A 15,666-nucleotide genomic window follows, 5' to 3' on the forward strand; every position below is an offset into this window, starting at 1 on the left:
CAGGCAATTCTCCTGCCTCAGCCTCCTGAGTAGCTGGGATTACAGGCACGGGCCACCACGCCCAGCTAATGTTTTGTATTTTTAGTAGAGACGGGGTTTCACCATGTTGACCAGGATGGTCTCGATCTCCTGACCTTGTGATCCACCCGCCTCGGCCTCCCAAAGTGCTGGGATGACAGGCTTGAGCCACCGCGCCCGGCCTCTTCTGTTAACATTTTGTGTGCTTTGATGAACATGTCTATAATGATATGAAGAGATATAATTAAAATTAAATAGTTAAAATTTTAAAACTCTCCTAATTCTTCCAACCCTCAAAAGGGTCCTGGTGACCTTTTTTAAATTCAGGCATTTGTAAACGTTTGGGAGTCCAGATTGAATCACTGCTGATAAATATCCTATATAGAAAATTGATAGACTGTGTTCCCTGTGCTTCCTGCAACACCCACCAGAACTGCCACTGAAATATATTCTTTAAGTTTGTGCTGTTGGACTTGGAATAGTCTCTGTTCCATCCTGCTTTGATTCTGTCATACCTGCTGTTACTCACAGTCCGGACTTTCTGAAGCCCGGCTGCTCGTCCTTTACTGTTCCTGGAAGTGGATGAGAGGAACTCTAAGGGCTGGATTTGGCAGCAGGGGACATGATAGAGAGTCCTATGAAGGTGACGAATGACTCTTTAAAGGGCCCAGCTCTCCTGGATGTGCCACTTTTGTAGCTGTTGATTAAATAGCAATTTTGGAATAACATTTTTTACCTTGTCCATGGATTTTGAAATGAAAGTGTCCTACTTCTGTTATTAATTTCTTCCTTTCCACATAGTGATTTCAGGCAAATCATGTAGTGTCTGTCCACACTGTTTCTACACTGCTGAATGAGATCTGGTTGAAAGGAACAACACGAGCAGTCTTGAAGGTAGAGGATAGTCTCTGAAGCAATATGGTAGATGAGCTGGAGGTTATAGATGGAAAGTTGAGGTGGGAATAGTCAACCTCTTTTTCACGGGCTTAATGATTTTTTTTCCTTTCCTTTTAAACAATGTTAGGGTTGTTTCTTTCTTTCTTTCTTTTTTTTTGAGACGGAGTTTCGCTCTTGTTACCCAGGCTGGAGTGCAGTGGTGCAATCTCGGCTCACCACAACCTCCGTCTCATGGGTTCAGTCAATTCTCCTGCCTCAGCCTCCTGAGTAGCTGGGACTACAGGCGTGCGCCACCATGCCCAGCTAATTTTTGTGTTTTTAGTAGAGACGGGGTTTCACCTTGTTGACCAGGATGGTCTTGATCTCTTTACCTCGTGATCCACCCATCTCAGCCTCCCGAAGTGCTGGGATTATAGGCGTGAGTGTTACTTTCTTTTTTATTTTGGTTCCAGCATTTTGAAGATAGGTGAGTCTGGAGACCAGGCCTTAAAATAGTGATTACAGTCCCTGGCATTTTACAGTGCGGAGCCTAAGCAGTCATTCAAGATTGTACCTTTAGAAATGACTCCCTTGTGTACCATTCTTGGTTTCAAGATTATTCTTGTTAGATTGATTGAATAGGAAGGGCCTTAAAGCCCATTAATTTACTAAAGTACTGATTAAAATAGTGATTCTCAACATTGGCTGTGCATTATAGTCACTTAGGGGAGCTCTTAAAGATTATGAGTTTTCCTCAGTGTGCTGATTTATTTGGTCTAGAGTGCACCTGTACTTTGTATTTCTCAGGTAATATTAATGTGTGGCCAGGGTTGAGGACCTTTGAATTCAAGAGTTAGGAGACATAGTGCTAAGCTCAACTTCGTCACTCACTGTGTGAACCTTAAGCCTCATTTCTTAATCTGTAAAGCTGAGCATGGTTAAATGAGATAATACGTGCCTGCTCCCTACCTACATTTATGTTCTTCTCCAGACTTTTAACATTCTGGTGGACGATCATCCTTCAGATACTGTTCTTTCTCCACTGTAGCTAGATACAATGAGATTTGCTTTTTTCCCACTCCTGTGGTTCTTAAGGATCTGGATTGCATCTTTCTCTCTCGCCATAATTTAAAAGATTTTTAAAACTTACTGATGGTTTCTTTATCAGTGAGTCAAGTAATAATCTAGGGCTTTGAATTTTACATATTCTATAATTTCAAAATAATCTTATTTCAGTTGCTGCCCTGCTATCCTGATAATTAGTTATTACATAGTGCAGTATTTTACTCTAGATCTGTGGTCCTGGGACTTTACCAGTTTGTTCTCATCTCTTGCAGGAGAAATATTTGAACTAAAAGCTGAACTCAACAATGAAAAGAAAGAAAAGAGAAAGGAGGCTGTGAAGAAAGTGATTGCTGCTATGACTGTGGGGAAGGATGTTAGGTAAGGATAATCACCCTTGCCATTGGTCACTTTAGAGATCCATACCCCATCTTATGGCCTTTACTGCTTTTCCTTTAAAACTATTATAAACTATTATAATCGTAGAACCTCTAAGAATGGGTTTGTCCCACGAAAAAGATCATCAGGAAGTGCAGTTGCTTTTGTATTGACGCTCTACCTAAGTGGTGTTTTTTGTTTTGTGGGGGGGTGTGTGTGTGTTTTAGAACAGTGAAATGAGTTTGATTTTGTTGCATGCAAATCCATCATAACACCGCCTGAGAGCTGGCACAGTTACAAATCTTTTGGCTAAGCTTGTTTTAGAAGACGATTAAAAAAATAAGGCTGGGCACGGTGGCTCACGCCTGTAATCCCAGCACTTTGGGAGGCTGAGGCGGGTGAACCACTTGAGATCAGGAGTTTGAGATCTGCCTGGCCAACATGGTGAAACCCTGCCTCAAAAAAAAAAAAAAAGCAAAATTTTTTTTTTTTTTTTTTTTTGAGATGGAGTTTCGCTCTCGTTACCCAGGCTGGAGTGCAATGGCGCGATCTTGGCTCACCTCAACCTCCGCCTCCTGGGTTCAGGCAATTCTCCTGCCTCAGCCTCCCGAGTAGCTGGGATTACAGGCATGCGCCACCATGCCCAGCTAATTTTTTGTATTTTTAGTAGAGATGGGGTTTCACCATGTTGACCAGGATGGTCTCGATCTCTTGACCTCGTGATCCACCCGCCTCGGCCTCCCAAAGTGCTGGGATTACAGGCTTGAGCCACCGTGCCCGGTTAAAATTTTTTTTTTTTGTAATTTAATATTTTATTTATTTTATTAAGAAAAAAAAAGAAGATAAAAATATACTGAGAGGCGTAAGTTCTCATTTCTTTATTTGGCTCAAGCCACTGCCCTCAACTTTACAACTCTACATTCAGTTGCTGAATTCAAGATGAAAATCAATATTAACAAAGTCCATTTAGTCTTATTTTTTCTGTAATTAAGACCATTTGGAAATAAGTAAGGATTATATGCAGGCCCCTGAGGATTGTCCTGAGTCCCTGTCAGGGGGTCCGTGAGATCAGAGCTGTTTTCATCATAATACTTAGAAGTTACTTGCCTTTTTTGCTATTTTGATGTTTACACTGATGCAAAGCAGTAGTGGGTAGAACTGCTGGTACCGCAGCGTGATTCGAGGCAGTGGTGCCAACCGTAATGGGAGTTACTGTATTCCTCACCATCATGTGCTAAAAAAGAGCAGTTTCACTCAGTCCTCCATGAGCAGTAAAATTTTGTTTTCTTTATAAAACTTGAAACTTTTTAATATTCTGTATAATGAAATAGGAATGACCCATAAAGCTCTTCTGCTGCATAGCAGTGTGATGGTCTACATGAGAAGAAGCCCTTGTGCAGTTGGTTGAATTGCAAACACCATTTTTATGTGAAAGAATGATTGACAAACTGTATTTAATCAGACTTTGGTATTTGGGAGATATTTTATCAAAAATGAACAAAGTGAACCTGTCACTTTAAGGGAAAAACATTGACAGTAGATACAGTTCAAGTTTTAAAGTAGAAATTAGAATTTTGGAAAACTATCTCCCATCAAAGACTTGATAGCTTCCTAATGCTTAAAGACTTTTCTGAGGAGATTAGAGTGAAGTTAATTATTGCAGTTGTTTGCTGTTTTATAATGAAATGTGTCAGCATAGCTCAGTGTATCAATATTTTTCCAAATGACCAGACCATATGTATATCACAAAATTATGCATGGATAAAAGATCTATTCAAAATACCATGTAAGCCAGGTGCAGTGGCTTATGCTTGTAATCTCAGTACTTCGGGAGGCTGAGGCAGGCAGATCACCTGAGGTCAGGAGTCCGAGACCAGACTGACCGACGTGGTGAAACTCTGTGTCTACTAAAAAAGATACAAAAAAAAATAGCCAGGCACAGTGGCACGTGCCTGTAATCTTGGCTACTCTGGAGGCTGAGGCAGTAGAATCGCTTGAACCCAGGAGGCAGAGGTTGTAGTGAGCTGGAATTGCACCACTGTGCTCCAACCTGTGCAACAGAGTAAGACTCTGTCTCAAAAAAAAAAAAACAAAAGACAAAAACAAAATGCAGTGTAAATGTGTGGATTTTATTTCTTTTGTTTGTTTTTTTTGTTTTTGTTTGATTCTTTTTTTAAATGTGTGGATTTTAATACAACCAAGTACAAAAAGTTTATTGATAAGGTTTCAGATTCTACATTGCAACTAACTTTTAAGAAACTACATTTTTTAGACTCAGAAAGAGGAAAACCACCATTTTTCTAGATTGATTTGAGATAGGTCTCACTCTGTCACCCAGGCTGGAATACAGTGGCACGATCTTGCCTCACTGCAACCTCTGCCTCCTAAGCTCAAAGGATTCTCCTGCCTCAGCCTGCCAAGTAGCTGGGATTACAGGTGTGTGCCACTACCACCTCGCTAATATTTTTGTATTTTTAGTAGGGACAGGGTTTCACCATGTTAGGCAGGCTGGTCTTGAACTTCTGACTTCAAATGATCCACTTGCCTTGGCCTTCCAAAAGTGCTGGGATTATAGGTGTGAGCCACTGTGCCCGGCCTGTCTAGTTTTGTGTAGCATCAAGAATACGCGGTGGCTCAAGCCTGTAATCCCAGCACTTTGGGAGGCCGAGGCAGGTGGATCACGAGGTCAAGAGATCGAGACCATCCTGGTCAACATGGTGAAACCCCGTCTCTACTAAAAATACAAAAATTAGCTGGGCATGGTGGCACGTGCCTGTAATCCCAGCTACTAGGGAGGCTGAGGCAGGAGAATTGCTTGAACCCAGGAGGCGGAGGTTGCAGTGAGCCGAGATCGTGCCATTGCACTCCAGCCTGGGTAACAAGAGCGAAACCCCGTCTCAAAAAAAAAAAAAAAAAAAAAAGAATACCTAGTTATAACCAAAAAGAAAAAAAGAAAATAAGGAATATCTAGTTATATGAAAAACTATTAAAATATTGTTTCCTTTTCCAAGTTACATACATGTATGAAGCTGAATTTTCTATTTATGTTTCAAAACAACGTTTTACAAAAGGTCGAATGCAGGAACATATGATTGTCCAGCTGGTTTTGTTTAAACTAGATATTAAAGAGAGTTGTAAAAAAAAAAAAAAAAAAGCAATGTTATCTCATTTATTTAGAAACAGTAAATTTTACTTTTAAAATGTTATGAAACAGGTTTCTTCTTTTTTAAATGGATTAATTTTTTTTAAAATTTCTCAGTTTTAATTCCTGACCTGGTAAAATATCAATAGGTTTATAACCTACATGAACAAGAGCTCTCTGGGATCTCAGTAATTTTTAAGAGTATAAAGGGATCCTGAGACTAAAAAGGTGAGGGCTGCTTCCCTAACCAGACAGGAAGTGCATATAGAAATGGTGGCGTGGGAAATGACTATCTTCCCGTGCTTCAGGTGCTGCTGTTCTGAAAGGAATGTCTGTTATTTTTGTTTTGTTTGTTTAGCATATAAAACATTTGTTTTTTAAATTGCTGTTCTGTGACTATCTAAGGGATTGGCAAACGTTTTTATAAAGGACAAAATAGTAAGTACTTCAGGCTGGCCTAGTAAGTACTCTTTTTTTTTTTTTTTTTTTTTTTTTTTTTTGAGACGGAGTTTCGCTCTTGTTACCCAGGCTGGAGTGCAATGGCGCGATCTCGGCTCACCGCAACCTCCGCCTCCTGGGTTCAGGCAATTCTCCTGCCTCAGCCTCCTGAGTAGCTGGGATTATAGGCACGCACCACCATGCCCAGCTAATTTTTTGTATTTTTAGTAGAGACGGGGTTTCACCATGTTGACCATGGTTGGTCTCGATCTCTCGACCTCGTGATCCACCCGCCTCGGCCTCCCAAAGTGCTGGGATTACAGGCTTGAGCCACCGCGCCCGGCCCAAGTACTCTTTGCTTAGCAGGCAAAGGGGCAAAATTGAGTTTATTAGGTAGCTACTTACATAATAAGAGAGAAGACCAATTTCCATAAATTTTTTATTGATGAAATTCAAAATATAATAATAGTTAAATATAATGTTTTGTACCACAGGTCTGCTATTAAGAAGAATGGGATTCTTTTGGGGGATTATAACATTTTGCTTAATTAGGATTCATTGCATTTTTCATCATCAGATTTGTTTTATTTATTTATTGTTTTGAGATGGAGTCTCTCTCTGTTGCCCAGGCTGGAGTGCAGTGGTGCAATCTCGGCTTACTGCAGCCTCTGCCTCCTGGGTTCAAGGGATTCTCATGCCTCAGCCTCCTGAGTAGCTGGTACTATATAGCCTGCCATCATGCCTGCTGACTGTCTGCCTTGGTCTCCCAAAGTGTTAGGATTACAGGCATGAGCCACCACGCCTGGCCAAGATTCTTACAGAATTCTTATTCTTATAGATTCTTTAGTTCATCTATAAAAACCACTTTTAGCTCATGGGTGTACAAACTTCAGCATTGGGCCTATCTGTGATCTATCTAGTCACTAAAGGGCTGTTTTTGCCAGATAATAAATCTGGATTGAAAGCATCAGTACAAACAAATTGGTAAAAATTGTCATACCCCTTTACAGGTGCTGTTGTGGTTTTGCCAAGCTTATTTCTGTCGGTATCCTACAGAAAAGTTAAAACTCTTGATTTTTTTTTTTTCTGTATGCTTGCTATTGCTGATAATTTATTACATACCTAGCATTATACCACTTATCATTGTTCAAACAAAAGGCTAGTGAATGTCTGTTTGCCTTCATGACGTTTAACTGTCTAGTTGATGAGACCCAAAACTTGAAAAATTAGGGAAAAATAAAATATAGTTACATAATTAGGCACTAAAGTGTATCTTTTAAAAGCAATATGACTTCTACCAAAGAGAGATCCAGGTTAACAGTAATAGTTGAAGAACTTTTCTTGGAGATGAAATATGAGCTCTGCCTAGAAAAATAGTGCAAAGAAATAGAATGGAGATGAGCTATTTGTAGGTTGTCATATTTCAGCCTTCCCTGCAAGTAACCTCAAGTGCAGCACTGTCCAGTAGAAATACAGTGTGAACCACATGTAATTTTAAATTTTCTAGTAGCCATTTTGAAAAAGTGAAAAGAAACAGTGAATTAATTTTAGTAACATGTTTTGACCTAATATATCTAAAATATCCTGTCAGCGTGTAATCAACATAAAAATTATTAATGAGACATTTTACATTATATTTTTATACTAAGTATTCAAAACCAGAGTGTGCTTTACATCTCAGTTCACAGTCGCCACCACATTGTTTCTAGTAGCCATACGTGACTAGTGGCTACCGTTGGAAAGTTCCGGTTTCTAGTTTATAAGTTGGCACTTAACACTTTTTACTTCTTGCTTGATCTTTGGCTATTTTTTTTTTTTTTTTTTTTTTTTGAGATGGAGTTTCGCTCTTGTTACCCAGGCTGGAGTGCAATGGCGCGATCTCGGCTCACTGCAACCTCCACCTCCTGGGTTCAGGCAATTCTCCTGCCTCAGCCTCCTGAGTAGCTGGGATTACAAGCACGCACCACCATGCCCAGCTAATTTTTTGTATTTTTAGTAGAGACGGGGTTTCACCATGTTGACCAGGATGGTCTCGATCCCTCGACCTTGTGATCCACCCGCCTTGGCCTCCCAAAGTGCTGGGATTACAGGCTTGAGCCACCGCGCCCGGCGATCTTTGGCTAAGTCTTCTTGACCTTGCGTAGATTGTTAGAATTAAACTATTTAGGATCTGAAATTTATTATTGATTAATGTTCCATATTTATTTACTGATTATGGTTGTTTTGTGTGTGAGCTAGTCTAGGAAATAGAAAACACATTTTTGGAGAGTTTCTTAATATTTACTAAATATCTACATGTGCATGAAACAACACTAGGTACCATGCATACAAGTTAAACAAATAGTTTGCCTTTTAGGACAAAAGTTACTGGTTCACTGGAGATATGGTGGAGTCCTTGATCAGTCCAGCTTCCTTTTTGTGAATAATTTCTTCTTCTGTACCCTTTAGTGTGTATAGGACGTATACCATATGACCAGCTATTTCATTCCCTTTTTCTCCCCTTACTTTTCTTGTGGCAATATACCAACATTTCTTTTTTCTTTCTTCTATGCTAGTAACAAGATGTTTGACAGTATTAAAAATGTATAAGTTACTTTGATAAAGCATTGTGGGGAAGATTAATTGCTAACTTCCCATAAAGTTATATTTATTCTGTATTTTTAAAATACAGCTTACACTTTAGAATCTGACAAGCTCAACCCTTCCAAGCTAATGGTTGGTGCCCCTTTAAATTTATTTCCTGTGGCTTATAGGAAAATGGTAAATCACGAAATTACTAGAACCAAGAAAGGTATAAACTCCTTTTATATTTGATTACTCTCAAATTTTCATTTGTCTGAACATATAATCTTAAAAAAATAATTTCACTAGAAGGGAATCAGGACATTCTGGAGAATGACTGATTCTAGGGCTAGGATTAGAAGTGTACAAAATGAGCCTGGATGGAACATCTTGTCATAAAAGAAAATATGGAAAATACCAGATCATATCACAAGGATTCAGGAGCTAAGTTCCCACTAGTCAAGAATGGAAGAGTATGAATATTAAAAAGTGTAACTGTAGGCCGGGCATGGTGGCTCACACCTGTAATCCCAGCACTTTGGGAGGCCAAGGTGGGCGGATCACCTAAGGCCAGGAGTTTGAGACCATCCTGGCCAACGTGGTGAAACCCCGTCCTTACTAATAATACAAAAATAATACCAAAAAACCCCGTCCTTACTAATAATACAAAAATGTGGTGGTGTGGCTGTAATCCCAGCTACTTCAGAGGCTGAGGCAGGAGAATTTCTTGAGGTGGAGGTTGCACTGAGCCGAGATTGCATTACTGCACCCCAGCCTGGGTGACAGAGTGAGACTCTGTCTCCAAAAAAAACCAAAAACAAAAACAGAAAAATGTAACTGTAGTGCTATGAAACTGTAGATTGATATGAGGAATTATTGTTCCTTTTGCCCTGTTGCACTCCTGAAAGCAAGATGATTCACCAGCAGCTCTACTGGAGCCACCCATGAAAAGTCAGCCAGAGTTCTTGCTCTTACTGTGTCTGCTGAAACTGGACACAGTCTTATCTGGAAATTCAACCTCGATATATGCCACCAGTATTTCCATCAGTATGTGAAGGATATAGATTTCATTAAGTTGGACTAAGTGATCTTCCATGAATGGATTATCTAAGACACCCACCCAATGAGAGGAACCATGTTACCTTTTTGTACATAAAATAAATGTTTTTTTAAAAAAAATTATTATTTCTTTTCTTTTTTTTTGAGATGGGACCTTGCTCTGTTCCTCAGGCTGGAGTGCAGTGGCATTGTCATGGCTCACTGCAGCCTCGGCATCCTAGGCTCAAGTGATGCTCCCACCTGAGCTTCCTGAGTAGCTGGGACCACAGGTGCACACCACCATGTCTTGGCTGATTTTTTAAATTATTTATAGAGATGAGGTCTCACTACGTTGCCCAGCCTGGTCTCAAACTTCTAGGCTCAAGCAGTTCTCCCACCACGGCCTCCCAAAGTGCTCGGATTACAGATGTGAGCCACTGGGCCTGGCCTTTTTTTTTTTTTTTTTTTTTTTTTAAATAAGGATACTACTTGGCTGGGCATGGTGGCTCACATCAGTAGTCCCAGCACTTTGGGAGGCCAAGATGGGCAGATCACCTGAGGTCAGGTGTTCAGGACTAGCCTGGCTAACATGGCAAAACCCCATCTCTACTAAAAATACAAAAATTAGCCAAGCGTGGTAGTCCACGCCTGTAATTTCAGCTACTCAGTAGGCTGAGGCATATGAGAATTGCTTGAATCCAGGAGACGGAGGTTGCAGTGAACCAAGATTGTGCCACTGCATTCCAACCTGGGCAACAGAGCAAGACTCTGTCTCAAAAAAAGAAAAAGGATTCTTAAGATATACATTGAAATATTATAGATGAAGCTGGGCACAGTGGCTTATGCCTGTAATCCCAGCACTGGGATTAAAATTTTTCATAATAAAAAGCTTTCTCAAAAACTAGAGACCTCGTTAGAAACAATTCTACAATTTTTTTTTTTTTTTTTGGATGGGGACAAGGTTTCACTCTGTCATCAAGGCTGGAGTATAGTGATGTGACTAAGGCTCACTAGAGTGTTGGCCTCCTGGGCTCTAGCGATCCAGCTATTTCAGCCTCCTGAGTAGCTGAAACTACAGCTGTGCACCACCACGCCCAACTTTTTAAAAAACATTTTTTTAGAGATGGGATCTTGCTATGTTGTTCAGGTTAGTCTTGAACTCCTAGTCCCAAGCGATCCTTATGCCTCAGCCTCCCAAAGTGCTGGGATTACAGACGAGCCACCATGCCTGGCCTACAATTCTTTTAGTAATTCATTTCTGTGACAGTTATTACTGTGAGGACATTTGTATCAAGTCACTCTGTTAGTTAAGGCTATTCATGTTCTGACCAACAGCTTGGCACCAACACCTGCTTACCTATTTTTTTATCTTCTCTTCTCAGCTCTCTCTTTCCAGACGTAGTGAACTGTATGCAGACCGACAATCTGGAACTGAAGAAGCTTGTGTATCTCTACTTGATGAACTATGCCAAGAGTCAGCCAGACATGGCCATCATGGCTGTAAACAGCTTTGTGAAGGTAACTTTTCCCAAGGCCTCAAGAACAGAATCTGCATTGCAAATAAGTAACCTCTGTTTTGAAGGAAGGACTGTAGGGAAGTGTTGGCAGTGACTAGGAATATCCATGTTTTAACCAATCTAACCAGGGTGTGTCATCCAGGGAAATTCAGACCATGTGATGAGCTTTCTGTTAGTGGGGCTTGGTGTATCCTTGCCAGATGAATAGAAGAAAACTTGGTGAAACCTCAGTTTTAGCTGCTGAGGCTGACGAAGGTTGGACATACCATTGTAGTGTCAGCAGCTGGGGGGAGTTACCTATTTTATCTTTGTAGAAATTATGCTTATGAGTCAGCAGTAGTGGAGACTGTAGGAGTTGCTGCTTTTGTTTTCATTTAATAGGTCTTACATCATTTGATTGATTATTATTATTATTATTTTTTTTTTGAGACAGAGTCTTTCTCTGTTGCCCAGGCTGGAGTGCAGTGACGCAATCTCAGCTCACTGCAACCTCCTTCCAAGTTCAAACAGTTCTCCTGCCTCAGTCTCCCAAGTAGCTGGGATTACAGGCGCTAGCCACCAGGCCCAGATAATTTTGTATTTTTAGAAGAGATGGGGTTTCACATGTTGTCAGGCTGTTATTTTTATTTTTATTTTTATTTTTATTTTTATTTTTAGATGGAGTCTTGCTCTGTTGCCCAGGCTGGAGTGCAATGACATGGTCATGGCTCACTGCAACCTCTGCCTTCCAGTTTCAAGTGATTCTCCTGTGTCAGCCTCCCAAGTAGCTGGGATTACAGGTGGCCGTCACCACACCCAGCTAATTTTTGTATTTTTAGTAGACACAGAGTTTCACCACGTTGGTCAGGCTGGTCTTGAACTCCTAACCTCAAGTGATCCACCCACCTTGACCTCCCAAAGTGCTGGGGTTACAGACATGAGCCACTGCTCCCAGCTTGATTAATTTTTTTTTATGGAAAATTTTAAACTTATGTCAAGAAAAAGGACTAGTATAATAAATTTCTAAATATTATCTTGTAGTTTCAACAGCTACTGACACACAGCTGCTCTTGTTTATAATACTCATACATATTTTCTGACCTCCAACCCCTTCTCCTGCTGGATAATATTAAAGCAAATCCTAAACATATGTTAAATAGTTTTGTCCTTACATTTTTCAAGATAAATTCTTTTATTTAAACTTAATCACAGTATGATCTTGTCTTTCAAAATGGACAAAAAATTTTTCTTACCATTATTGAACATTCAGTCAAATCTTTCCTGTCTTAGATGTAAAGAAAATAATAGTGGGATTTTTCCCATTAATTTTTTTTAACTTTTTTTTTTTTTCTCTATTTGGAACTTAGCGTACATTAAAAAAATTCAGACAGCATTTCTAAAATTAGCTTTTATTTAAAATGTTTTGCACAATAAGCAGTATGCTTTCTTCCTTCTCATGGACTTTTTGTTCTTTTCCTGTGTTTAGCTGCATTACAGAGTCAGAACATAGCAGTTTGTTCTCCATGACTGGTGGTTCATAGATGGAATACATCATTGGGAAGAATTTAGTTTACATTTTTGGAAGTTAGAATTATGCATAGATTTATATGGGCTTAAAGACATTTTTAAATGTAGGGCATTTTAAAAGAATATTTTTTCTCCATATTCTATTTGTACTATATTTGGAAACACTTGCTAGTAAAAGAGAACGTACGTTAGTCAGGAGCTCAGAGGGCCCTCTCTGCTGCTTAACTCCAGGTGCTTATCTGAAGCCCAGATCAGCTCCTGTGCTCTCCTTTGTTTTGTTGGTTGTAGGCCCCAGAAATCTGGCTCTCTTTTCTCTCTGTTTGATGCTTAGGAACTCAGTGTGGAGCAGGGCACAGTTTTTCCAATTCCTCTTTTTATTTTTTTCCTGTGCCAGAATATAAGCTCCAAAGCTTTTTATGTTTTTAGGGCAGATCCACTAATGGCTGTAGGATGGTACCATCTCCCTAAGCCTCTGCCTGGCACTGGAATGAATCCTACTGAGCCTTTTCTCATTTTGTATATAAAACAGTTAAATGATTTCCTCACCTAAACTCTTAAATAGGGCAGCTAAGATTTGTACTTAGGAAAGGAATAGCAAGGGAGATTAGAGCTCACGTAGAATGTAAGCTGAAATTGATGAAGTATTCTTTTGCAGCTTATGCCAACTGTTTACTTTTAGCCACCATGTATACTTAAATTTGTTGGTGATTGTTTTCTGTAGGACTGTGAAGATCCTAATCCTTTGATTCGAGCCTTGGCAGTCAGAACCATGGGGTGCATCCGGGTAGACAAAATTACAGAATATCTCTGTGAGCCCCTTCGCAAGTGCTTGAAGGATGAGGATCCATATGTTCGGAAAACAGCAGCAGTCTGTGTGGCAAAACTCCATGATATCAACGCCCAAATGGTGGAAGATCAGGGATTTCTGGATTCTCTACGGGATCTCATAGCAGATTCAAATCCAATGGTAATAAGCTTCTGCTTTTATAAAGAGAGCAGTATTTAAAATAAGTCCCTTGTTAAAGTATGTTTAATATGAACCTTGTCTTTGGAATATTGGGTTATAGGGTAGCTATGGGAAACATGACTGTGTGTCTCACAGATTGTATATCTCATATCCTAGGTGTTTTTGAGGGGAGAACCAAGTACTAAAATGCAGGGATATTAAAGCAAATCTTCACAGTGTACCTATGCTCATATTTGCCCATCAACCAGCACATTCATCATTTTCTTCAGGAGGTTTTGTCTTAAATTTATATATATTTAAGATTATTTTCTTCGGATAAATATTTGTGGTACTTTCTGGTGGTGTGGGACTAGAAACTGAATCAAAATGATCTTTATTTCCTAATTATTATGATGCATTTCTCTATAGGGGAATTTCCGGGACAAGATTATTTTTAGCCAACTTGATTATGTTCTAAATGTTTAGCAGCCAGAATGTAGCTAACACCTTAAAGTTTTGGGATCTTTTATTTTCCTTATTGACAGTTTAAACTTTGCTTATATAATAAAGGAGGTCAAATGTTTGACTCCACTAGTAACTAAAACTCATTTGGATTGGGAACTATTGAATATATTTGATTAGTCACTAAATATTGTTGGCAAGAAGATGGAAGAATATAGCCACTTTCTTTAAAGTGCTCCGTTTTTGGTATAATGCAGTGTTACTTGAAGGTGAATCACACTAAAAGTTAATCAACCTTTGACTATATTTATTTTTTGAGATGGAGTTTTGCTCTGCCACCCAGGCTGGAGTGCAGTGGCGCCATCTCTGCTCACTGCAACCTGTTCCCAGGTTCAAGCAATTCTTCTGCCTCAGCCTCCCCAGTAGCTGGGACTACAGGTGCATGCCACTACACTCAGCTAATTTTTGTATTTTTAGTAGAGATGAGGTTTCACCATATTGGCCAGGCTGCACTTGAACGCCTCACCTCGTGATCTGCCTGCCTCAGCCTCCCAAAGGGCTGAGATTATAGATGGGAGCCACCTTGCCCATTAATATTTTCTTTTTAAACTCATTTATCTACTTATTCACGTATCTTTTACAGATACTGTCTTGCTCTGTGGCCAAGCTGGAGTGCAGTGGTACAATCATAGCTCCCTGTAACTTTGAACTCATGGGTTCACACACTCTTTGCACCTCAACCTCCTGAGTAGCTAGGACTGCAGGCACATGCCACCACATATGGCTAATTTTTTATATTTTTTGTGGAGATGGGGTCTTGCCATGTTGCCCAGGTTGGTCGTGAATTCCTGGTATTAAGCAGTCCTCCCACCTTGGCCTTCCACAGTGAGTTACTGTGCTTGGCCTGAATATTTTCTTAGCGAACTTCTTTAAATGGAGAGTTGGAATTTGTCTGAAAATAGATACTGTCTCTCACTTGTAAATTACTTGTTCACATCTCCGCTCTGACATTCGTTTGGGTCATTGAATTTTACAGGTAGTCTTGGCTTCTGTTTATTATCCTTCAAGATTAGTATTAAGGCCATAGGATGAAGCAAGTCATAATTTTTTAGGGTTTTTATGGTACAACCTACCGTTAGGAATCTTTCAACCTAGACATAGGGGTGGTGGTCAGTGTGGATGTGGAAGTACAGATACTTTAATCGTGACTTCTGACAGAGCGTCACCACCAGTACTACAAGATTCAACCCTGCCTTTTATTTCCCCTAAATAACACCATATAGTACCTTTTTTTTTTTTTTTTTCCTGAGACAGAGTGTCACTCTGTGACTCAGTCCAGAGTGAAGTGGCACAGTCTCGCCTCACTGCAACCTCCATCTCCTGGGTTCAAGCAATTCTCTTCCTGCTTCATCCTCCCAAGTAGCTGGGATTATAGGCACCCACCTCCCTGCCTGGCTAATTTTTGTATTTTTAGTGGAGACAGGGTTTCACTATGTCTGAGGTTTTACCTGAGATCACCAGACTGATCTCAAAACTTCTGACCTCAGACAATCCACCTTCCTCTGCCTCCCAAAGTGCTGGGATTACAGGTGTGAGCCACGACATCTAGCCACCTTTTTAAAAAATTACATTAAAATAATTAGTTGGCTAGGCGTTTTGACTCATGCCTATAATCCCAGCACTTTAGGAGGCTGAGGCAGAAGGATCACTTGAAGCCAAGC

General features: G+C 40.0%; 1 protein-coding gene across 5 annotated transcripts in view; it reads left to right on the forward strand.

Moving 5' to 3' along the window:
• The window catches only part of AP2B1 (adaptor related protein complex 2 subunit beta 1), a 130,759-nt gene that overhangs the window by 11,830 nt on the left and 103,263 nt on the right, over positions 1 to 15,666 (forward strand). For all 5 annotated transcript variants that reach the window (XM_003929040.4, XM_010339660.3, XM_003929041.4 and 2 more), the window contains exons 3-5: positions 2,232 to 2,337; positions 10,897 to 11,032; positions 13,259 to 13,504. In XM_003929040.4, coding sequence (XP_003929089.2) covers positions 2,232 to 2,337; positions 10,897 to 11,032; positions 13,259 to 13,504 — 488 coding nt within the window. The remainder of the gene's footprint in view (positions 1 to 2,231; positions 2,338 to 10,896; positions 11,033 to 13,258; positions 13,505 to 15,666) is intronic.

Source organism: Saimiri boliviensis, chromosome 17 (genome assembly GCF_048565385.1).
Source record: "Saimiri boliviensis isolate mSaiBol1 chromosome 17, mSaiBol1.pri, whole genome shotgun sequence".
NCBI lineage: Eukaryota > Metazoa > Chordata > Mammalia > Primates > Cebidae > Saimiri > Saimiri boliviensis.